Source organism: Pogona vitticeps, chromosome 1, assembly GCF_051106095.1.
Source record: "Pogona vitticeps strain Pit_001003342236 chromosome 1, PviZW2.1, whole genome shotgun sequence".
Taxonomy (NCBI): Eukaryota; Metazoa; Chordata; class Lepidosauria; order Squamata; family Agamidae; genus Pogona; species Pogona vitticeps.
The window spans coordinates 53,016,835-53,041,612 of NC_135783.1; the positions used below are offsets into that span (position 1 = coordinate 53,016,835).

The 24,778-nt window shown below is 40.6% G+C and overlaps 2 protein-coding genes across 3 annotated transcripts in view; one reads left to right on the top strand and one right to left on the bottom strand.

Annotated features, from left to right (window-relative positions):
- LOC110076093 (kinesin-like protein KIF28) overlaps nt 1-2,367 on the top strand; it is a 33,670-nt gene extending 31,303 nt beyond the window's left edge. For both annotated transcript variants that reach the window (XM_078383090.1, XM_072992816.2), the window contains one exon: nt 1,120-2,367. In XM_078383090.1, coding sequence (XP_078239216.1) covers nt 1,120-1,281 — 162 coding nt within the window. In that variant the 3' untranslated portion in view covers nt 1,282-2,367. The remainder of the gene's footprint in view (nt 1-1,119) is intronic.
- Nucleotides 1,775-24,341, bottom strand: SCCPDH (saccharopine dehydrogenase (putative)). The gene is made up of 12 exons (XM_020788007.3): nt 24,043-24,341; nt 18,286-18,398; nt 14,527-14,607; nt 11,737-11,866; nt 10,501-10,550; nt 8,900-9,030; nt 8,381-8,495; nt 7,579-7,698; nt 7,437-7,493; nt 6,939-7,050; nt 4,507-4,588; nt 1,775-2,991 (listed from the first exon to the last, which is right to left on the bottom strand). Exons 1-12 carry the CDS (start codon nt 24,227-24,229, stop codon nt 2,886-2,888), a joined length of 1,284 nt encoding a protein of 427 aa, XP_020643666.2. The 5' UTR covers nt 24,230-24,341; the 3' UTR covers nt 1,775-2,885.
- Between the last annotated feature and the right edge of the window lie 437 nt (nt 24,342-24,778).

The window sequence follows — 24,778 nt, forward strand, 5'->3', positions numbered from 1 at the left end:
TTATGCAATGATCGGTAAGCGAAACAGGGAACCAATCATCACAAAGCGAAAAAACCCCATTCAGACCATTGCAAAGTGATTGCAAAATCTTCATCGTTATGCGATTTCGACGTTAAACGGGGCACCCGTTAAGCGAGGCACCACTGTACTGGAAACTGACAGCAGCAGAAGCCTTGGCATTCTGATAGCTGCAAGGCTCAATTTTAATCCATTCCCAGAGATCACATGCACTGGAAACAGACTAACCTAGAGCGTACCAACCCACACCAAAAAAGTAAATGCCCTTGACGGGGGATCAGAAAGAGGCAGGTTGGGGTGCTCTGGGGATAAACTGGTCCATTTTAGTGACTACATTGTGTAGTTACTGGAAAAAGCATGAACTAATCTGTCCCCACAATGTACCAAATAGTGAGACAAATGTCCATGTGAACAAGCCGCAATAGGAGATGGAAATACACCATGAAGTGGCATTAGTAAAACTACTCCTTAAACATCTCATATTCCTTGAAAATCTTGCTAAGGTAGGCGTAAGACAGAGGTGACTTGATGGCATATAAAAACACCAATGAATTTGATTCTGCCTTTGGCTTAAAAATGAAGACTGCTTTTCTCTTATTGCTGCTAGCTGTGAACTATACACAATGAATCTGAAGATTCTTCATAAGATTTTAAATTTCCTAATCTTTTTGATTTACTTTTATTCAAGTTCTACTGCTCTAATAATGTCCATGTGTCTCATACACATACAAAATAAAGAACCCACATACAAAATAGATGTCTAATATCTATTGTTTACAAGGTGTATACACCAATTACAGATTGGTTTCTACAGTAAGGAAACATGTGGAGCCCACATAGGGTGAGAGGACCATGCTAGCCTTGTCCTGTCCATTGTCATGCTACATACAGAAAATCAACTGTCTGAAGAGGTGAGGGTAGCCACTCCATGCGAGCCAACTCCTGCTCCAAACTGGGGGTTTGGCTCACCCGGAGATACTACTCATCAGACTGTAGCATTTCTAGCAAGCAACTATTTATCAGTTGAAGACCATATGAATCACATTAGTCTTTCATTTTCACAATACAGCATTAATTGTTTTAAAATTAATTTCTTTTCAGGAGGAAGATAATGTTCAGCTACTTCGACTTTTTGCTGAGAAACAATCAAACATGTTAAAGGATTTTGGAGAACAATTTGAGTCGAGTATAAGTACACTGAAAAATGATGTTGCTTTAATAGTTAAAAAGAAGCGAGAGAGGCTAGGTTACAGCAAGCCATAAAGTTGCTGCATTGCACTGTCACCAAATAAAAATGTAGTGCTTTAGTATACTAATTACAGCTGTGCTTAAGCTTATCTTGTTGTGTACCAACAAACTAGGAGATGATACCCGTATTTACCACTCTGCATACCTAGAATACTCATGCACCAAAAAGTGGTGGCCAGTACTTACTTCATACCATTGACTAGCCACTTCTTTACCACCATCCCTTTTGCATGTTGTTTTGCTTAAGATAATGAATTCGGAATGGATCCAGAACACCTTCCTCTACACACAGTAGCTCATTTATGTTTGCTCTTACTACTCCATGTGTCTCAGAGTGGTAGGGTATATGTGTGCGTGCCTGAACAGTGGGTATGCAAAATTAAAAACTTGCCTTTGGCATTAGGCACAAGGAGCCTGAAATTCTGCTAATAATATGGGTTTCACATTTAGAATGACATCTAGTAGTTCATTCTCTCTTCTGTTAATTACTTAAGGTAGACAACTGAAATACAACAGCATAATTTATTCTATGCATACAGTATTATTCTAGATATAATAGCTGGATTTTAATACAGCAATCTGTAGCAATGATACACACACCAAATAAAACTGCCACCCTTTTTTATTATATCAGTAAAGGGGGGGGGAGAAACAGCAACTAGAAGTCCTTACACGTTAGTACCATTACATTAGAACATCACTGTTTTCCCCTGCATTGGGTTTATGTCCATAATATCAGTTGCTCAGTTATGTTTATTTTGCCACAAGAATTTAAGTTTATAAAGATACTATTAAACAGGACAGACGCCTTCTCCCACTAACATTCTGCAGTGTAGAAAAAACATTGTGGGCCAAATCAGGCTACAGCAAAAAGACTACCAGGCAGTTAAGCATAACTAGTTTCTTTTTCTTGGTATCAAAAAAGGCTTGTTTAACTAAACACACATACAACTGGGCAATAACACTTAGTGATCAATGGGGCTTAGTTCCAGTTAAAAATAAACTACAGTCTTAATTACGGCTAGCGAAAGCTGGCCAGAGGCCTATCTGTGAAGAAATATTCAGCAACCTGAATCAAAATTAAAGGGACACTTAGCCTTCTCCTTCTTCAGGGTATTACTCATTTTCAGAAACAGTTTGTGTCTCTAATATCTGATCTGTTAAGGCACAGATTTTATATTATAATCAACAAGAAGTTTCAGAACTCCAAACAAAAAAAATTAGTGCTTCTTTCATAGTTGCTACTTTAAAAATACTTGAACAGATTACAAATTAATATTGATAGAATTTGCTTTCTACTGAAAAGTATGTTTGATGAATTTAACATAAAGCCTTTGTTTCTAAAAAGACACTACAGGTTTAGCAGAATTAATTGATATAGTTATCTTTTCATTAGTTTAACTACTGCTGCACTAAAATATTTCCTAATACACATTTCCAATGTCCAATTTGTCTTCCTCTCAACCATTTCAAGCAGCAGTGTAGAACAGATATTCACATTACATATTTTAAAAGTAAGTATTTTATTAAACTTAGCAACCCTTCTTAATTTGATAATTTTTGGTATACAAGTACCACACAAAGGTTTGCTGGTCACGCTGTCTCTTCAGAATGTTTCTTCAGGCTTCAGGCTTGCTAATAACGGAAAATTCAATTCCATGTTTGTTCAGTCGGTCAATAAGTTTTGTTTTAGCGAATGCAGCCCCAGGAGTATAGACCCCTCCTCTGTAAAACAGTCACACATTTGTTATTTGTAACAGATAAGTGCAAGCAAGCCTGCATGCTTCCCAACAACCAATATTTATAAAGACAAAGCCTTTGTAAGGAAGTCTTTTCCCCAATCATAGCTAAAGACAGCCAGGGCTTAATACCCTAAACTGTCTTCAATAACAAATGTACTATTCAAGTGAATCTAAAGATTTTGTGAGAAGCTTATTTATGTAACCGAGGGCTCAATCAAACAGCCATTTGTCCTGTTTGGCCCACTGTGGGGGCAGTTTGGTTTTGCTTTTTCACAGCAATCACACAATATTATTGCAGGAATGAACCAAACTGTCCCTAAAACAGCCCTATCTGCACCCTTTCGTGCCGCCGTCAGGGGCTTCTACTTTTTTTGGTGCTGGTCGGATTGCTCTGGTTTGGTCCATATCCAGAATGTGTGATTGCCAGGAATGGACCAAAAGTGAGCCTTCCTGGCTGTCAAATGTTCCTTCTGGTTTTATTTTTCAGTTATCATTAAATGGCTTAATAAGTGAGCCACTTCAGGATATCAGCAAGTTGAACACTTCCTCTGCTCCATTTCTCTTAAATGACCTGTCAAGAAACTGCCTGAGGCCAAATCCAGGCATTCAGTTGCAGGCAGTTTCTCAGCTGCCCTTGAAAGTAAGTTTTCTTTTTTTAAGTAATGCAGCACACCTCAGTGATAGTCTACCGGAGCCATTTTAGAAATGTCACTTCCCCTGCCCTTCCACTGAGGAGCAGAGGAAGTGTTCAATTTGCTGATAGCTTGATGTGGCTCACTTAAGCTATGTCACAATACCAGAAGGAGGTGGACCAAATATGGTTGCTTGAGCTCCAATGTGTTATTTGGATGTGAGGATCATACCAAATAGCATATTACACCTTTTCCTGATCATAAGTAATCCTATTTAGAATGCCCCAGTTGACTCAAAAGTCAGTGTAGATGTACTCTAAACTGACCTACACTGCTATTCTGCAGATGTCCATGAAGAAATAAGCTCCGCCAATTTCAGTGAGATGTAGTGTGTGCGTGTGCGTGTGTGCACGCACGCACGCACACACACACACAAGTGCATCTGGCTGGATAGCTCAGTGAGACAAAGCACCCGACTGCAGAGCTGAAGTTTAGGAGTTTTATTCCCCACTTTGCCTTACAGGAGAAAAGCCTAGAGAAAAGTGTAGTCTTCGGCAAGTTGAACAGTCCAAGAGTGCCCCCAGAAAAAAATATATGGTAGACAAATTTTGAGTACTTTACGTTTACCTGATGCTTATGTTTTGCAGTCTGGACCAAAATCACTCAATACAATGGCTATTACTGACATTGCTATCAATTATTTACTGTATTTAGCCAAATGGGGGAAAAAGGTTAAAATAACTGTAGCTCTTCTTTGTCTAATGCACTCAAGTCATCGTGTGAAATAGCAGTCCTGATCTGTAGGTGAAGAAGCAATAAGACAGCTGCAGGATAGGCATTTCACACCAAGGAAATATAAGACTCACTTTTTTGGAAGAGAACTCTTGTCCATCAGAAGTGCCACAGCTGCCTGAACCATTGCTATAGGTGTAGCAACATAACCAGCCTCTACAAAGAGAGATAAAAGATAAAGGTGAAGATTACTTTGGATGAATGGTAAAACCAGAAACTATATGAGGCATCTTTTTAGATTGCTAATTTACAATCACTTGCCATATGATGAGCTTACTCTGTGACCAGACAGCACCATCTTGCGCCGTGTGCAAGTGACATTTCTATACCTATAGCCAACTTTCCGCATTCCAACTGTTCCATGTGATCTTTAGCCATTAATGTCCAATTCTGGCTTCTCTGCAGCCCGATGACTTTCAGTCAAACAATATATTATGCTCCTCTGTATTTATTTATTTATTTGATTTATACCCCGTCTGATTTTATCTCATGCTGTATTTTTAAGTAAAGTACTAGAAGCAATTTAACTTTTATAAATAACGAGAGAGACAGAAAGAAAAAAGAATGAGGCGGGAAGAGAAGCACCATGAAACCAAATTTCAAACTGATCCCATATGACTAAATTGATTAATAATATGGGAAATGCTCTGGAAATGGAATGGTCTCACATGAATTATTTTCCACTGATTGCAAGACATAAAAGTCAAGATGAATAAGCTCAGAGCTTGCACTCCCAATCTGCAGTTTTTCCCTCCACCTCTGGGGCTTCTACCTTTTTGGAATTGAATGCCTCTGCATCAGTTCAGAGGGTGAGATAGCTTGAGTCAATATGGAAGATTTTGTAGCCATTGTATTTAAGGGCAAGAAGAAACTGGCTGCTGTTTAAAACATCCCCTTCCAACACCTGGTGCCTAGGTCTGCTGAAATCTTCCCTTCCTGTTCTTTCTTCCCTTCTTTCTTTCTACGCCTTGCTGACCAAATGGGGGAAAGGGGAAGAAGGTTTTAAGGCAGCTCTGCTACAACTGTATTTCCTACAAATCTAGATAGCTAGGAGTGAAAACACCTTCCTGTCTTTCTACATTTCCTTGCCTTTTTAAATTATCTGGCCACACAGCTAGTCTAGAACTAGGACAGCAAACCTTTAAAGAAAAAAGGAAGGAAAAGGAAGGGAAGGGAAAAGGAAAACAAGCCCACCCACGCACCAGGTGTGAGGAGAGGATTCAAATAGTTAACAAGCTCCAAACAAAGCTGATCTCCTCCCCTCTCTCTGCTGATTCCAGTGTGGTCGTCTGAAGTGGATTAACCCAGGGAAACCTGACTTCTCAGATGTGACTTCACAGCAGATCTATTCACATTTTTCCTAATATGCAGTTACACCCTTACACAGTGTTTTCATACTGATTATGTGATATGGTCACTGGAGGATTTTCAGAGGACAGAAGACGAGCAGCAACTGATTCCATCCAAGCTAATGGAAAAAAAAGCTTGCAGTAATGCTACGCCATAAGATGCAACGAAACAGAGTAGGAACACACTGTATCTATCTGTAGCATAACCAGCACAAGTCTCTTTCAATTTAGATTCTTCCCCAACAGCAGTGGTCCCCAACCTTTTCTGTTGGGGGGGGCACCTCCCTGCACTCATGGGGCACGTGCTCATGTATGTGTGGGCAGGGGCTGCACTTGCGTGGGGGCGTGAGGGGGGAAGTGCGTGCAGGGGGGCAGGAGATCCGTCTCCACGGCCTAGTCCTGCCGAGGCCACGGACTGGCACCAGGCCGTGGACCGGGGGTTGGGGACCCCTGCCCTACAGTACAGACAGGCACTGTAACATACAGTATATTCTTATCATTATGTGTTGCAGGCAGGACTACTTTCGGTGGCGTGAATATAAACATAAGGTGATTCAGTAGAAATCCAAAGTTACCTTTCACAATTTTAGAATATATTTCTATAATACTTTGCTGTAGTTTGCATGAGAGACAGTAGATACTGCAGCTATAGCAAAATGTTGGTAGTAATATAGAGACTCAGTTCAGACAATCCCCCCAATCTATGGACTGGAAGACAGGAAACAAAACCCATAGATTTTCACATTCCCATCTCAGCTTTTAATTTCTTGTTTAATTTCCTGCAACACATCAATTAGTAAATTATGGTCAGCTTGTTTGGAGGGAAATACAGTTTGAAGGATAGTCTAAACGGAGCCAAACATATTAAAAATAACTTTATTAATGTATAAATATTTTAGGATAAACTGAAATTATATTAGAATTATGATTTAGAAGGAAATGATAGTTTTAATTACCTTTTTCTTTTGAGGTAAAAACTGTACAGTGTTGACTCTCTATGTGTAAGGCAATCCTTCTCACAATCTGATGGCTAAATAAATTTACTCTACAAAAACAGGCTGTCACTCTGGGATGTGGGTCTATCAAAAGCAAGTCCTGTGGTACACACATTCAGTATAATTATTACATATAATTGTATTGTAATTTGGTTGCCCTACCTGGTCCTTTTACTTGGGTACATATCTTAACATTTGGTTTCCCTTGCTGTGGATCTTGGCCTGTGCTGTATCCCTCACCAAAAAATGTCATTTCAAAGGATGATTCTTCCATCTACAATTCAAAAAGGATTGGGGGGAAAAAGTATTAAACAACGGCATAATTTACATCAAGTACTACTACTTGTATTGCTGAATCACAGCTCGATCCATAAGCACTGGGAAGAGAGACCAGGATAAAATTTGTGACTTCATTTACAGTACTACTTCATTCTAAAAAAGGACAAATACAGTGGTGCCTCGTACAACGAGTGCCCCGTTTAACGATGAATTCGCATAGCGATGGCATTTTTGCCATCGCTTTTGCGATCGTATAACGATGTTGCCTATGGGGAAAAATCGCTTCTACTGAATAAATGCAATAACAAGCATTTAACTGCTGAACTGAAAACAGCCATGTCAAAAGCATTATCATGAACAAGGAATAAAAGTACTAATTACCTGTTTCTCCGTCGGCCCTTTCTTTGTAAAATAACCTCCAGAAAAAAATTCAGGATACTGAAATAAGACAATCCACAGTAAAAATCAGAATACTAAACAAGACTATAAACTTCAGAATTTTTTAAAAAACAAACCAACCTACTTTTATCAAGAGCTTTCTTCCAAAGTTGAACTTCACAAGCATTAAAAATAAAAGGCCAGCAAACATTAACTTGATAACAGATCCAATCCCACCGACAGTGGTGTAGGCAGCATACTGCACCTGAGGAGAACAGACATGTTATATTAATGAACAAGGAATGTCATTACACCTATTAACTTAAGTGTTTCTTTGTTTTTACATTCATAAGTCACCTTTTATTTAAGGAAAAAAATCCCAAGTAGTGTATAAACAATTAAAATATAAACATAAACAATATATAAAATATTTAAAATCTATCTGTAAAACCATGTTATTCAATTTAGTTAGAGAAAAATTATTTGAAAGTTCTTTCTGGTGCCAAAAGAAAAGTGATAGGGAATTCCATAAAATGGGACCTAACTGTTACACTGAAAGCTCTACCCCAGTCTCCAAATTGATCTCAAGCCCATGCAGAACCACCAGGAGTGCCATTTTTTAAAACTTCTGAAATCAAACAGGTTAAAAATGGAGAAGGCACACTTGCAGAAAACCCAGGATTGGAAGTCTGAAATATTTGTCCCAGAGATACTCATGCCTAAAGAGGAAGGTGGAAGGTCTTTTTACTCTTCAATCAAGAACAGCACTGCTATATTATAGTATTTCACATGGATATAATTTAAAAGAATTAACATAGTGATGGTTTCTCATTTACTGAAGAGAAATTCATTTTTCAGGCACATGTTACTTTGCAAAAGGTATCAATGCATTTTTTTCTGTAACAGTAGGACAAAACAAGCTTTAATGAATGCATAAGTAAACTTACAGGAATTTCTTGTTGTGAGTGCAAATAGCGCTGAGTACGTTTTACTACAGAAACATCTGATCCCATGAATGGAATGGAATACTGTTTGAGTTCATCACTATAAAATACTGCACCTCTGCAAAAAGATAAGACAAGTGTAAAAGAAGCCCTACTAAAATATATCTGATCCAAGACACTACTATTAGTAACTTGTCTTTTTAGGCTCAGGAATTTTTACAGAGACAAATTCCCGCAGCATGCTTCCTACCAGAAAAAGTCCTGTTTGTTACTGATTGAAGACATTTACAAGCACCCTAACTTTCCATTTGGGCATGACACTCACTTTCAGCTATATTAGCTTGTTTGAAACTAAAAAGCTCTGAAATAAAGGTGAGAAATGTGTGGAATTCCACATGTTGTTGAAGTGTAGTTTCCATTATGGATCTTATCAGTAGAGCTTATGTGAGATGCAGTTTAGCAACCTCTGGAGACCCACACATCCTTTAACCAAGTTCTAAAAGAGACATGCATTTCTTATACCTTTTCTTAAGTTTTGCTCCAGTCACCGGAAGTGGTTTATGTCCTATTTGCCGTCGAATTTTCTTCAGATTATCTTGATCAGCAAGGCCGTATATAGCTGATTTCCAGGTCCCGTCGTGAATAGAAGAACCCTGTCAAAATGCCATGTACACTGAAATTATTATATGATAAATTATTATGACCAGAATTATATGTGTAAACATTGAACACAGGCCCCAGAACATCTCAACTCTCTGTTCTGCAGAGAGTTGAGATCAAGCTGGAGACTACCCTATTCAACACAGTGGGACTTTGTTTGTATAAGGGTTGTTGTGCACTAGCCTCTTAAATTTTTTTAATCATGTCAACATAGCCACAATAGTGCAAACACATCTTCCTGCAATTATACATTGAGCCCAACTCATCAATGTAATCAGAGTACACTTGAAAGGTAGCTGCTTGGATAAGTCAGTGAGCTGGGTATATGGCTGCATATAGCCAGAGGTTGGGAAATTGATTTGCCACTGTGTCTTGTAAGCTCCACTGTCCCAGGGTGCCCTGGGAGGGATAGGTAGGTAATCTCTGAGTACTTTACACCTAGAAAACTTGGGAACGGTTGCCATAAGTCAGAATACATTTGTTAGCATGTAATAATTACTATTAGGCCAGCTATGTACTACTTCTCCAGGCTTGGGGGGGGGGGAGAGGATCAGTGTTAATTTACCTCAGGAAATAGAAGCAATTGAGCACCAAATTAGCACTTAGATTACTCTAGTGCTATTTTTCATAACCAGCAATAACATGAGTTCACAAGGTGCTTGGTAACACAGCATGCATATATTTGGCAGCGAGAGAAAAGCCCACATAGCAACCTTTTGTATAGGCAAGTCTTGCCATTCTTTTTAACATACCAAAGGAAGCGATATTGAGATTTTAGTCTAGACCTCCACTATTCTTCTCCAACAATGTAACACAATACCAGCTACTCCATTTAAATGAAAATTATCACTTCCAACGTTCCTCCCAATTATCTGAAGCACTGGGTGGGAGCCCTGCTGCATGCATGTGGGTTTCCAGCCACAAGCAGAAGCAAATGGGTGGCAACACTGGCTTGGCTGCACACACACTTTAGAGAAAATGTTGATCACTGTCTACTGATGTGTGGCATGTTTGTGTTACATTTTAGGTCTTTGTTTACATGCTGAATAGCTCAGTGGTATAGGTCTCTGTCTGCAGAATCACAGGTTGGGAGTTTGATTCTGCCTCCTTGACAGGGGCTGGACTCAATGATCCATAGGTCACTTCCAGCTCTGCAGTTCTACGATGACGACGACGATAACACCAAGAGTAAGTTAGATCTTTATCATCACTCAACCATATAATAAAAGAAAACATATGTTCAGTTTGTGCTGTCACAGACTGATTTTGTAACTGATATTATACTGTAACATTATGCAGGAAAAAGTATTAAGGAGTGATGATCTGGTGACTAACAGTTTTTCAAGCTGCCACTACCAATGCAATAGCCCACTCTTTGTTTAAAATATTTTAATTATCTCCTCCTGCATAATGGTTTCATTTAATATGTCTAGATAAAAGACAGAAAAATAAAATCAACCAACCTCTGGTCCTGATTTTATAGTCAGAAAACTTTCAACTGCTGTTAAGGTACCTTTAAGAAATACAATGTATGGTTATTTATGGTCATAAAACATTAAACAGTAATTGATACTAGACTGTTGTTCTGTCAGATAAGTGACATTACAGTGATATTTAGATAATTTCACAATAAAATATATACTGACAATTCAGTCCTATCTATACATGTCTATTCAACACTAAATCCTATAAAGTTCAACTGATTACCTCAACCACCATTCTCATATGCCAGTAGAAGCCATTCTACAGTAGGAAGAGTGATGGGGAGCAAGGTAACTCACTCATTCGGCCCTACTGAAACACCGGCTTCATCCATCTTCTCTTCTCTTCCCTTTTCTCTGAACACAGTTTCAGTTATTATCACTAGATTAACTAACTTCCAAAACTAATGCCTGTTTTTGTCTCTTTTCTTCTTCCACCCTCATCAATTTTTATTTTCATATTATGCTTTGAGACAGTAAGCCTGCAAAGACTGACTGGTTTTTACCGACTGTAAGTAAACTGCTCTGGGAGCCTTTTTGGCTGAAGTGCAAGCTAAAATGCTTTAAATAAAGGGGGAAACACAGTATTCAGAATCCTACTACTTAGGCCTACTGGTTTAAGTCCATTGCCACAAACCAGTGGTTCTTGACCTTTGTTACTCGGATGCTTTTGAACTGCAACTCCCAGAAACCCCAGCCAGCACAGCTGGTGGTGAAGGCTTCTGGGAGTTGCAATCCAAAACTCCTGAGTAACCCAAGGTTAAGAACCAGTGCCATAAACTACAACAGTGAATTGCCAATAGTAAAGAAGGTGGCAGTTTTACTAGAACTTCCTATTGTACACCAGCTGTGTGACAACAAAAAATGCAAACACTGACTATTTGCTTTTGAAATTTAGGCCAATGGGCTTACCCTGTGTAATTTTTCAATGTATTCTAGCTCTGTGGTCCCCAACCTTGAGCCTCCAGATGTTCTTGAACTGCAACTCCCAGAAGCCTTCACCACCACCTCTGCTGGCCAGGATTTCTGGGAGTTGAAGTCCAAGAACATCTGGAGGCCCAAGGTTGGGGACCACTGTTCTAGCTGATATATTTTAGCAACAATACCGACGCTTCTTAAAAACTGTAAGAAAAAATGTATAATTTATTATTGCTCCTGACTACTCAAATATCAACTTTAATGCTGACTATCAAAATAATAAGCAAGCAGAATAGTTACCCTTCAGATTATCTCTGGTGTACAATACTCCCATATCTGCTGGAATAGAGTCAAAACCACAGCTTCCAATAATATAAACTCCTTTTTCTGCAGCTTTGTCATTATAATTCAGATACATTCCTTCTAGAAACTGCAAGTAAAATGCAATTATACTGTATTAAAAAACAAAACAAAACAAAAAACACTTTCAAGCTGAGCTGCTAATATATTCATTGGCTGATGCTCCACTTTGCAGTGTTATTGATGTTTACTCTATGTACCTACCTCTAAATAGGTGTAACAAAATCAGTGATACTGTGCTGTAGAGTTTACATTAAACGGCCAACACCACAACTCCTATATTCATACATAGCATGCACACATACGTATTTATATTACGTACAGCTGAAGAAAAAATCTTTCATGATACTCAGCAAAAGTAAATATCCCATGCCCCCAATTCCTCTCATCCTACTCCCATCCTTTAAGCAATGTGGAAGTTGAACACTTATGGCTAAACTCTACCATTAATTGCAGTTAGGATCAACCCAACACAAGAGCTGCCTTGATAAAACTCAATAATCTAATGGTTCTACTCTTATTAGGACTAACAATAAACTTGAATAATTAACTAAGTAGTATTAAATTTGTCTGTTTAGTCATTTATTTTTAAATATTTACACACACTCTCCAAAGGAATGCATTAAGTACAGGGCAGCTTTAATTTCCTATGAAAGCAAAGTGATGCTCAAGCTGCAGCAATAAAGGCTTCTACCTTATACGGAATAAGAAACACCTGATGTTCACGCTGCATTTCAAAAAGAAAAAAGAACATGAGATTATTTTGCAAATGTCCACTGGCTACTGGGAGCATCAAAGAGTTTCAGAACAAGACTACAGCAAAGCTCTTGACTGTGTAGATTATGAGAAATTATGGGTTATCATTAAAGAAATGGGTGTGGCTCAGTACTTGATTATCCCAATGCATAACTTGTACTGTGGATAAGAAGCTACTGTTAGGACAGAATATAGAAATACATAATGGTTTCCTATAGGCGAAGGTGTTAGACAAGGATGTATTTTATCTCACCTATTTAATCTGTACCCAGAAAATATACAGGCAGTTGGACTAGATTCAGATGAAAAAGGAGTGACAATTGTCGGGGAGACAGCAAGGGAGAACATCAAAAATTCATGATATGATAACACCATTTTCCTGGCAGAAAACAGCAATGATTTGAAACGACTTATAGCGAAAGTGAAAGAAGAAAATACCAAAGCAGGACTGCAGTTGATCATGAAGAAGACAAAAATTGTGACTATAGAGGAACTACACAAATTTAACATTGACAATGAAGAAATTGAAATAGATAGGTATTTTTTATACCTTGGCTCAATCATCGCTCTGAATGGAGACTGCAAGGGAAGTAATGAAGGAACTAGAAAAGATCATCAAGTGTAAGGATGTGTCACTGGAAATCAAGATCATCCGTACTCTTGTATTTCCAATCACCATGTATGGGTGTGAAAGCTGGACAGTTAAGAAAACGGGCAGGAAAAAATTGATTCATTTCAAATGTGGTGCAGGAGGAGAGCTTTGCGAAAACCCTGGACTGCCAGAAAGATGGACAAATGAGTCCTAGATCAAATCAAGCCTGAACCATCTCTGGAGGCAAAAATGTTGAAACTGAGATTGTCTTGCTTTGGGCATATTACGAGAAGGTCAGATTACCTGGAAAAGACAGTAACACTAGAAAAGTAGAAACCAGCAGCAAAAGCTGAAAACCACATACAAGATGGACTGGCTCCCTAAAGTTAGTCACAGGCTTGAGTATGCAAGAGCTTATTAGAGCTACTAAGGACAAGACATGTTGAAGATCACTCATTCATAAGGTCACCATAAATTGTAAGTGACTTTACAGCACATAACAACAACACACATACACATGTGGGGGATCCCACTGTTACCACTGGTTTGAGAACAGATGTAAAAATAGGTATCTGCCTCTCCAGCTATGTTACCCATTCAGAATGCAAGAGGAGTGGAGAACTATCTGGCATCTGAATCTAGAACAAAAAAAGGACCCTGGAAATCTTTTCAGTGTCAATGTGGCTTAAACAATGACAAATGTCAACTATCTGATATTTGAAATTGCAGATAATACAGTATTCTCAATGCAGAGAATAACATAGAAGAAAAATGTTGTATTATTCTGTGCCTCTTTCCGCACAAAGAAATGGACAGTGTATAAAAGGGACAGATGTGACTGGATGAAGGATTTGGGGACAAAAATCTTCATCATGATGTATTTTGGCATCCTGTCTTGATGGCATGGAGGTAAATTAATTCCCAGGACTGATGGGGTGGATGGCACTAAAGATGTCTAAAATGGGGAAGTCACCCTTGGTAGATAGACTAGCTATATTGACTCAACTATTCATTTATAAGTGCTGATTATTCATACATAAAGTTAGATAAATGTAGTTCACAATGAATGGGGTCCCTACCACGAATGAGTACTATGGGTGTAGGAACTATTCTATTAAAATATCATATATTATAATATTTGAAACATGTATCTATTATTTGTGATTTATGTTCAAATATAGAAATAGGAATATTTAGAAACATACTGGCTAAAGTCTAGTAGTAAATCATAACTAGAGCACACTGACTGCATTAACTGAATTTATATAGGTGCTGACCTGCCAAATACCCACTGATTCTACTCTATCTGTGACTTCAGCCATTGTCAGAACCGTGTATAAACATTACACCTAAATTTTGTTTCTTTTCTTGGTTCCACATACCTGGGGTTCTCCAGAGATGTCGATAAAGCTTGCACCATTCTCAATACAAGCCTTTACCACAGGTTCTCCAAAAAATCTGTACTGTAAGATTGAATAAAATCAGTTATATATTTGCTAATGTTGTACTATGGAAAACTATTTTACCAAATTGAGCAAGCTACAGTATCTTCTTTTGCTTGTGGTTATTAACAAAACACCACCACCCAAGTCATATCCTATAGCTATATCCTATATTTGAATTATTTTTACATACAGAATGCACAACGAACAGTAATTAAATACTAACAAACCTATCATTGGATAAAGAACTCTTAGCTAACTGAATTGTAATCAGTTAATGAATGGAAGTTGCATGCTAATACATCCATTTTGAAATGTGTGTTTATGCATTTCCTCATCTTAAGAATCAGTTCCACTCTCCCTGCTCTCTCAAAGAAAAGAATTCCTCTGAAGTGGCATATGAAACATTACAGTATCTAAAAGTATCTGCCCATTTAAATCACAGCCACCTTCCAGCTGATCAAGATGTCCCTACATGAATAGTACTACTACGGTAATTAAATCAGCTAAATACTGCAGCTCTAATGCTGAAGTTCTCAGATTAAAATAATCCATTACAAATCAATGTCCAATGAAATTTATGAGGTTGCACTGTTTGCTATTCTATACTGTTGTGTTAGATTGTCAATTACTTGTTCTAAGGCCAATAAAATAAAACCAAAACAGCCAATTCACAAAACAAATCAATGCCTAAGTCTGAAGCCCTTAATTACCTCGAGATGAAGATGAAGACTGCAGTTCCAGTCTTTTCCATTAGGCAACTACCCTTTTGTTCCCTACCACTATGACGGCAAGTATATGCATTCAAACACTATCCGTAATAATAATAAACTAAGGATCAGAAGATGGGCTATCAAGCCACTGTGACCAATCATGTTTATCAAAGCTGGCAGAAAGATCACATGTGCAACTGAACTGAGTAAAGCAATTCAATCTACTTTAAAAGGAGAGAGGTTTTACAAAAAACACTTTTTTCCCACTGTAATTTTGTCAACTGATTATTTTATGTATTATGTCTTAATGTTAGATATTATCTAGAGTTTGTAATTCAGAACACAAAAGTAACAACCATTTCCCCCATGTTCTTTGCATCCCATTTTATGCATATGCATTGCATGCAAACTTCAATTATGATCTTTTGCTCTAGATTTAAAGACTGAGAAGAATTCTACAAAAGAAAGCACAACCATAATCTCCTGTCCCACAACCAGGCTCACTTAACTATAATCAACACAGATTTGTGGGCATAAGCAGTATTACAAATTTTTTTTATATAGCAATATGTAGGGTAATCAATGTACATATGAAAGGAAAAAATAAAACCAATGAAGAACAACATTTGCCTTTAACACAAATAATTCTTTGTGTTTAGTGTTCCCATGCAAAGTTAACAGAGAAAACGTGGGCACTGCTAGACATTTTCCAATGGCCTCGAAAGGCATTTCAAAGCTTGCAAATATTCAGAAATGAAACTGTGAAACTGCTTCAAGAAATCAGCCATGCCCACGCACCACGTATTTAGGCTATTTCCAGTAGGGTGTGGCAGCAGTATTTCTTCCTTGCTTTTTATGTAACTCCTTTTTTAATAGTTTTCCATCTAACTTTCTATACCATTTGTACATAGTTTTTGATGTAAAGTCTTTTTAGCCAAGCTTATTTTTAAGTCTTCTGTTCTGTTTTTGAGTCCATGACCCTGAGGTCATTACTAGGAAGTTGCTACAACAACTGAGACTCCAGCAGTTTATCAAGAACTGTTTTACTAAATTGATAAGATAAAGGGACACAAATTTAACTATTTACCCACTGCTCTGGAATGAATGTAAGAAATTACTATTTGCATGTCAGAAACTTTTCAAGTTATTAACCCTTTTCACTTACAGCTGGTATGTTGGAACTTTTGTTACTGTTGCTTGTGCTACTGCATTCTACTGCAAAGTCTGCTACTTTATCTTTTCAACCCAGAATGTTAGTTTGAGAGTCATTAGCTCAAGATTGCTAAATTGTGAAATGAAATAAAAATGTACATGGAGGAACTATAAAGATCTGGGTCTTTCTCCCAAACTTTTGCAACACTCAGTTTCAGCACAAACCAAAAGAACAAAATTTCTTTATAATTTATGTATTTATTTATTTATTAAATTTATATCCCGCCCCTCTAGACCATGTCTACTCGGGGCAGCTTACAACATAAAATAAATCAATATAAAATATATATAATCATAAAAAATACAATTGCTATATAAATCTGCAAATCTAAATCTGCAGTAGCAGAGCAAGACCATGTACTTGATAATCCTGAAGTATCCTCTCAAAGACCAGCTCATTTAACTGATTCACTGCCTAGGATGCTGGATCAAGATCAATGCCAGTGAAAATTGATCTCAGAGGATCTCAGTCTTGAAACAGATCTGCATCTATGTAATAATTCAGCAGTTAGGTATTTCTTGAAAAGACATAAAGCATTTTCCCAAAATGTGGTAGGCCAAACTGGCTGGATAGCTCAGTAGTTTAGGTACAGTGGTGCCTCACTTAGCGATGTTAATTCGTTCCAAAAAAATCGCTGCTAAGCGGTTTCATCGCTAAGCGAAATGCGGTTTCCCACTGAAATGCATTGAAAACCGGATAATCCGTTCCAAGAGGAACAAATTGCCGCCCTTAAGCGAAAATCGCCATAGGAAACATTGCTAAGCGAAACGCGGTTCCCCAATTGAAATGCATTGAAACCCATTCAATGCATCTCAAGGGGGGGGGGAATACAACAATAAATTAAAAAAGAGTCAGAACAAAATCAAATTTGGTTAATAAAGGGTTTATTAAGTGCACTTTATGATTTCAAACATTTTAAACAGTAAATTCTAACTTTATAAATAACAGGAAAACATTTAAAAAACAGCAAACATGAGGCTGTTTAAACCATCGTTAAGCGAAACAGGAGACCCAAAATTGAATCGCTATGCGAAGCACGGTCCCAACCATTGCTAAGCGAAAATCGCCCATAGGGACCATCGTTAAACGAAGCACAAAAACGCTCCGGAAAAGTCATCGCTAAGCGATTTCGTCATTAAACGGAGCAATCGCTAAGCGAGGCACCACTGTATCTGGTTGTGGAGGTAGAGTTTGGGAGTTCGATTCCCCACTGTGCTCCCTACAAATACAGCTAACCTGTGTGGCCTTGGACAAGCTACACAGTCCCACGGTGCCCCCCAGACGGAGGGAAGAATAAATCTTTTGTACAGTACTCTCTACTTGAAAACCCTGAAAAGGATCGCTGCAAGTCAGAATTGACTTGCCACCATGTGATTGTTATTATTAAACTACTGCAAATGTTCAAAGCTATTATCAATTACATTCTTGTTTCTGACATTAGTTATCTTATAATTATTTTTAAACCCTAACTGCTACTGGAACAAATTGGTATAAATATTTTAAATAAACAAAACATATAAGATTAAAAGCAATCTCTGTTTCAGAGTGTTAAACAACAATATTGCCCCTTCTATTTCATATAAACAAGCAAACATCTTGGTTTAACAGACTTCAAAATGTTTCTTTTTCTGAAGTTTGTTAAACCAGTGAATAAACAAATGGAGAAGTTTCATCATGCAATATACAATGGAAAATTCATTTTAAAAGAGACAATTGTAGTATAAGCAACTTTTACTTATCCATTTTTTAAAAACAGAAAAATGAAACACTTACTGGGCCTACACAGCTCAGAACAATAGATGTTTGTTTAGCCATATTAGCAAGGGAGGTTGGATCACTGACATCACACAGTATTATGCCAACTTCTGATTTCAGTTCTGTCTTCCCTGGAAATTGAAAAATGAAATGTCATACAAGAACCCTCACAGTACATAAATGTCTTTAGTCTCTCCTACTTCTAGAGCACCATTTTTGATCGCTTGTTGGATAGCTCAGTGAGTTAGGCATCTGGCTACAGAGCCAGAGGTGAGGTATATCCCAGGAGAGACAGCCTGTGTGGCCATGGGCAAGTCGCACAGTGCCTGGACACATCCAGAGGGAGTGACAAACCATTTTGCCATAAGTCAGAATTGACTTACCCGTATTTTTCGCTCCATAAGACGCACCTCTCCATAAGACGCACCAAATTTTTAGGAGAAGAAAACAGGAAAAAAAATCTGTTTTCTTCTCCTAAAAATTGGTGAGCCTTATGGAGAGGTCTGTCTTATGGAACACAACCTAGGACCCTTTGGAGGCTCACCCAGACCCCCTGAAGGCCAGAGGGGGCAAAATCACCACCTTCTGGGGCTCTTTTGAGGTTTGGAAAGCTTCAGAAGAGCCCCAGAAGGTGGCAATTTTGCCCCCTCTAGCCTGGTGGGGGGGCAGGGTGAGCCTCCAAAGGGTCCTAGAGTGTGTTCCAGGACTCTTTAGAGACTCACCCTACCCCCCCGAGGGTCAGAGGGGGCAAAATCGCCACCTTCTGGGCTCTTTTAAGGCCTGGGAAGCTTCAAAAGAGCCCCAGAAGGTGGCGATTTTGCCCCCCCTGGACCCATGGGGGGGTGGGGGTAGCGTGGCAAGGGTCCGAGGGGGCCTTCCAGACCCTTGCCACGCTACCCCCCCCACGGGGCCAGCATGGGCGAAATAGCGACCTTCCAGGACCTTTTGAGAAGCTTTCCAGCCTCTCAAAAGGTCCTGGGAGTTGGCGATTTCGCCTGCACTGGCCCCGTGGGGGCGGGGTAGCGTGGCAAGAGTCTGAGGGGGCCTTCCAGACCCTTGCCACGCTACTCCCACCCCCCCCACGGGGCCAGCATGGGCGAAATAGCGACCTTCCAGGACCTTTTGAGAAGCTTTCCAGCCTCTCAAAAGGTCCTGGGAGCTGGCGATTTCGCCAGGGCTGGCCCCGTGGGGGGGGCAGCCTGGCAAGGGTCCTGGGAGGCTCCCTTGGACCCTTGCCACGCTACCCCCCCACGGGGCCAGGGGGGGTAAAATCGCCAGCTTCTGGGAGTGTTTGGAGGCTCCCCAAGCCTCCAAACACTCCCATAACCTGGCAATTTCGCCAGTGTTGGGCCCGTGGGGAGGTGGGGGCAGCCTGGCAAGGGTCCTGGGAGGCTCCCTTGGACCCTTGCCACGCTACCCCACCCCCCCACGGGGCCAGGGGGGGTAAAATCGCCAGCTTCTGGGAGTGTTTTGAGGCTTGGGAAGCCTCAAAACACTCCCAGAAACTGGCGATTTTGCCGGTGGGAGGAGCGTCGCAAGGGTCTGAGTGAGCTTCCAGGACCCTTGCAACATTCCCCCCACCAGGAAGCTGGCGATTTTGCCTGCGCTGGCCCCGTGGGGGGGTGGGGGAGCATCGCAAGGGTCCTGGAAGGCTCCCTCGGACCCTTGCGACGCTCCCCCCCCGGGGCCAGTGGGGGCGAAGTCACCACCTTCGCACCATAAGACGCATAGACTTTCTACCCCCCTTTTGGAGGGGAAAAAGTGCGTCTTATGGTGCAAAAAATACGGTAATAGCACACAATTATTATTTTTGGTTACTACATTTAATAGAAACAGCAGTAAGCCAAGATTGTTTTAAATTCTTTAACCTTCTTTTGGTGAACAATTTACTTTGCTTAGACATGTTCCACTCCATCTTGCAAACAATCTTTTTCAGCATAAACAACAGTTGATATAACAAGATGTTGCCTCCTGTCACAAAAGATCACCAAAGTAACCACAAGAAATTATGGCATGCTATTTAAGAGAAATAAGATACAGCAAGACAACTATGCAAGTGGTAAGTGTTGATCATAATATTACTACAAATCTAGTTTGGGAACCTTGATATACATAAGACAAAAGAAAGCAATTCCAGTATCACATTTTTGTCCAAGGCAACACTGTATATATATACATTAAACTAACGTATATATAAGTTAGTTTAATATACAGTATATATACTGTGGTGCCTCGCTTAACGATTTTAATTGGTGCAAAAAACATCGCTATGGGAAAACATTGCTAAGCGAAACACGTTTTCCCATAGAGATGCATTGAAAACCGGATAATCCGTTCCAATGGGAACGGATTGCCATCCTTAAGCGAAAATCACCATAGGAAACATCGCTAAGCGAAATGCGGTTCCCCAATTGAAATGCATTGAAACCTATTCAATGCATTTCAATGGGGAAACAATTACAACAAATTCAAAAAGAGTCAGAACAAAGTCAAATTAGTTTAACAAAGGGTTTATTAAGTGCACTTATGATTCCAAGCATTCTAAACCTCTTTTAAAACATTTTTAAACATTTAAAAGACAGCCAATACGAGGCTGTCAAAACCATCGTTAAGCGAAACAGGGGGACCCAAACTGTCATCGCTATGTGAAGCAAGGTCCCAAACATTGCTATGTGAAAATCACCCATAGGAAACATCGTTAAACGGAGCGCAAGATCGCTCTGGAAAACTAATCATTAAGCGATTACGTCGTTAAACGAAGCAATCGCTAAGCAAGGCACCACTGTATATATATATAAAGCAACAAACTGCAGAAACTCTGGAGTAAGCTTTATGGATTCAAGTCAGGACAAAGTAAAAGAATTAATGTCAGAAAGGTACAATTTGGAACATTTGGAACTAAGTAAAGTAATTTGCACAATTCATACACCTACACAAAGAACACAAAAAAGAAAGACTAGCAGATGCATTTACTTTCCCGCTAGAGGCAAAGCACAAAATGACATTTGTGCTCAGTCAAGTCAAGAGGCATGGTACCCACAGCTAAACAAATTATTTTAGCAGGTCAAGTAGGGGGGAGCGTAAACCCAATTTATTAGTTACCAGTTTCAGAATTTGGCACAAGTGCCTTCTACCAGCTGATCTCAGAAATCTATTGACAAAGCAATCTGCCAGCAAAGCACAAAGGAGGTGAAAAAGGGGCAAAGCAAAGGACGGGCAAAGTTATGACAGATCCAAACCTTCTCCAGCCAAAGTTAGACTAGGGTGAAAGTACAGTGGTGCCCCGCATAGCGAGGTTAATCCGTTCCGGATTAACCCTCGCTATGCGAAATCGTCACTAAACGGGTAGGGAAAATGTATTGAAACGCATTAAACTTAGTTTAATGCGTTCCAATACCTTTCTTACTTACCCGTTCAGCGAGGATTCAAATTGCCGGCAGCCATTTTCACGCCTTCGCTAAGCGAGGGCACGGCGTGAAAACGGCTTCCGGCAGCCATTTCCGGGCTTCCGGCGGCCATTTTGGAGCCACCGAACAGCTGTTCGGCGGCTCCAAAATGGCCGCCGCAATACCCGATCTTCGCAATGCGGGTTTTCCCCATTGCGACGATCGGGTATGTTTCCATATAGCGATCCTGAAAAAGGGATCGCTATACGGAAACATCGCTATACGGTGCACTCGTTAAGCGAGGCACCACTGTAGTTGTAAGTAATTTCCAAAATCCCTTGGCTGGAAGGGGTTTTTATTCCACACAGCTTCAGTTAGACTATTGTTAGCCAGTTAGGACTGTACAGAATATCTCAAAACAACCTACTCTCAGTAAAAATAATAACAAATCCAGCAACTATGCAACATATACAAATATTTGTGGTCCTTTGATACCCAAAATCTGGTGACAAAGACAGTGGCATTGCTCTGTCTAACAGTAAGGCTAACATGCCAAAAAAGGTTTACAATTTTTTTTAAAGAACCCCCACATGCAACCAAGGTAAGCAGAACCAGCCTATGTGGCTTTAGGCAAGTTGCATGGCTCCAAGCTGCCATCACTTCTAAGTACCTTAGCGAAAATGGTAGAAAGAGGCACTATAAGTCTTAATTGACTTTACAGCACATTATTATTAATGCGTAATCAGTGGGACCATTGTTCCCTCTAATTTTCCAGTGTGCTGCATGGGGGTTCCGTTTCATGTGTGTGGAGTTCCCCATGATCGGAAGCAAATGGGCAGAGACTCTGGCTCAGCTGCACATGTCCAATGCAGTGTTGTGCACCTGTACAGCTTAAAGGGAACACTGAGTGAGACTTATTTCCAACTGAATATGTACAGAATTGGGTTCCAGATAACAGTTCTTTGAAAATCAACATGTTATTGTCTTTTTAATTTTCCTTTTTGCCTGATTTGAAAACCAGCAGTCATACATAGTCACACAAACATTCTGGTTATTGGGGAACCATATGTAATTAAGATTGATTCTTCCCATCACAAACACTGAAGCCTTGGGGGTAAAAAACCTGCATCCAGAAAAAGACTGTATAGCAAAAGTTGGCAGGCTAAAATGCACTATTTGTCTCTTCTACTGCAAAATCTCTTATTTCACAACGCTATTTCTTCATGCAAATATTGGTGGCTTCCCTCACAAAACAAATACTGCTAATTGGACCTTTCTCACAACCTTTTCTATTTGGCCACACTTAGTGGGGTTGATCAGAGTTGCAGGCCAAAATATCTACAGGATCAAAGGTTCTCCATCTCTTGAAATTAAATGTGCTATATTATAAAAATGCAATAGTGGGCTCTATGCTTTCTTAGATACAAAGCTGCTGAATCCCCATTTGGAATCAATGCAAATTTGCAACAAGCTGTCATTTCCTCTTATTTCTCTTGACCCCAAACAGAATGAAACTGAATTGTAACTTCATCTTGGAGAAACTGTTTATGAGTTTGTGAGCATGTGATAATTACAAGCAGAGATGACTTTATATGGGAATTAAATAAATTTATGCACGGTAGACTAGCTGGATAGCTCAGTGAGTTAAGCATCCGGTTGCAGCACCAGGGGTCAGGCGTTTGATACCCCACTCTGTATTCCAGGACAAGAGCCAGACGGTGTAGCCTTGGGTAAGCTGCACAGTCCCCAAGTGCTCCCAAACGGTAACGGTGAATCACTTCTGAGCATTGTGTACCAAGAACATCCTAGAAAGAGACATCATAACTAAATCGACTTGAAAGCACACAATTATTATTATATATGCTATATTGTTGATCAACGACAGGTCCTGACTGCTAGGCAAAACCTTATTGGTTAATGGCTTCTGGACCTCCCAGAGATACTGGGCTGCTCCTGGGGGAAGCAAGATGTTGCACCAGCCTATTCCTTTGGCCTGACCCAGCCCTGCTCTTGTGCTCCTAACCAAATGTTGCAGGGTTATATTTTTCAGGTCTGTCGCGCCCCACGTTTTCTGCCCTCAACCATCGAAGGCAGCCTCTACCTCTCCTCCGCTTCCTAAAAGGGGAAGCTAGAAGTACACAAAGGTCAGTGTCTGAGCCACGTCATCCGGACTGCCAAGACCGTTCTCCATCTCTATTCAGAAGGCGAAGGCAAAAGCGCTTGGGTGTCGTTCGCCGTTAATTATCTTGCACAGGGACCCCACTCCCTCTCCCCCCCCTTTCCCCAGGAACCTCTCACTCCAAGAGGGATTATGCCCTGGGCGGGGGGAGGGGGCGAGGAGAGCACCGACCGTCCCCTCAGACACCGTCGCTCTCCCGCTCTTGCTTACCCAGCTTCGCGACCGCTTTGTCGAGCACTGCCTGCAGCTTCTGCCTGTCCCTGCCCGCCACGGCCCATGACAGCGAGCCGCGCAGTTCATCCTCGGCGGCCACCCGTGCGACCTCCTGGACCACATATTGCCCCGTAAAGCCCGAGGCTCCAAACACCACCAGCTGGAAAGGCCGCCCGGTCGCCATGGCAACGGGCAAGGGCTCCCTCTCGCGCTAGTCAGCCCACAGGAAGAAAACAAAAACGCCGACCCTCCGCCGCCGAGCGCTGCGCAACACTAAGCCGCTTCCAACGGCGAGAGAATGCCGCGAGGGAAGGGGGCGGGGCGGCGAGGGGCGGGGCAGCCCAACCCGCGCCGCACCAGCCTCGGGATTGTTCGGCGGCGTCACGTGACGAGTAGCCAGCGCCATCTCCTCCTCGCGCCCTCGGAGCTGTTCTCTCTTGCCCGGCCTGAGGCGGGATAATGGAGCGTCGTCCTCCCCTCGTAGCGATGCTTCCCAAGTTATCAAGCAGGAGAGGCAGAAAGTCTCACAACCACCTTTCCGCCCTGGGGAGCAGCGCACCTTGGCTAAATCACTAACAATTTGCCACCTTCTGCCTCAGGCAGGCACCTCGCCCCCCTAGTAGGAGGTTTGAGACAGACTCGCACCCTCTGTAATCGGCCAAACCAGTTCCTAGTCTCGCCCAATGTCTTTGCGCTTGCTCGCATGCTCGGTTCACACACGTTTGTAAACCTT

Coding starts and splice junctions, on each gene's coding strand:
- SCCPDH (XM_020788007.3), bottom strand. CDS start 24,229: ATGGCGACCGGGCGGCCTTTCCAGCTGGTGGTGTTTGGAGCCTCGGGC. Junction 10,551..11,736: donor CACCAGAGATAATCTGAAGG/GTAACTATTCTG, acceptor TATTTCTTAAAG/GTACCTTAACAGCAGTTGAA. Junction 7,494..7,578: donor GAAGAAAGCTCTTGATAAAA/GTAGGTTGGTTT, acceptor GTCTTATTTCAG/TATCCTGAATTTTTTTCTGG.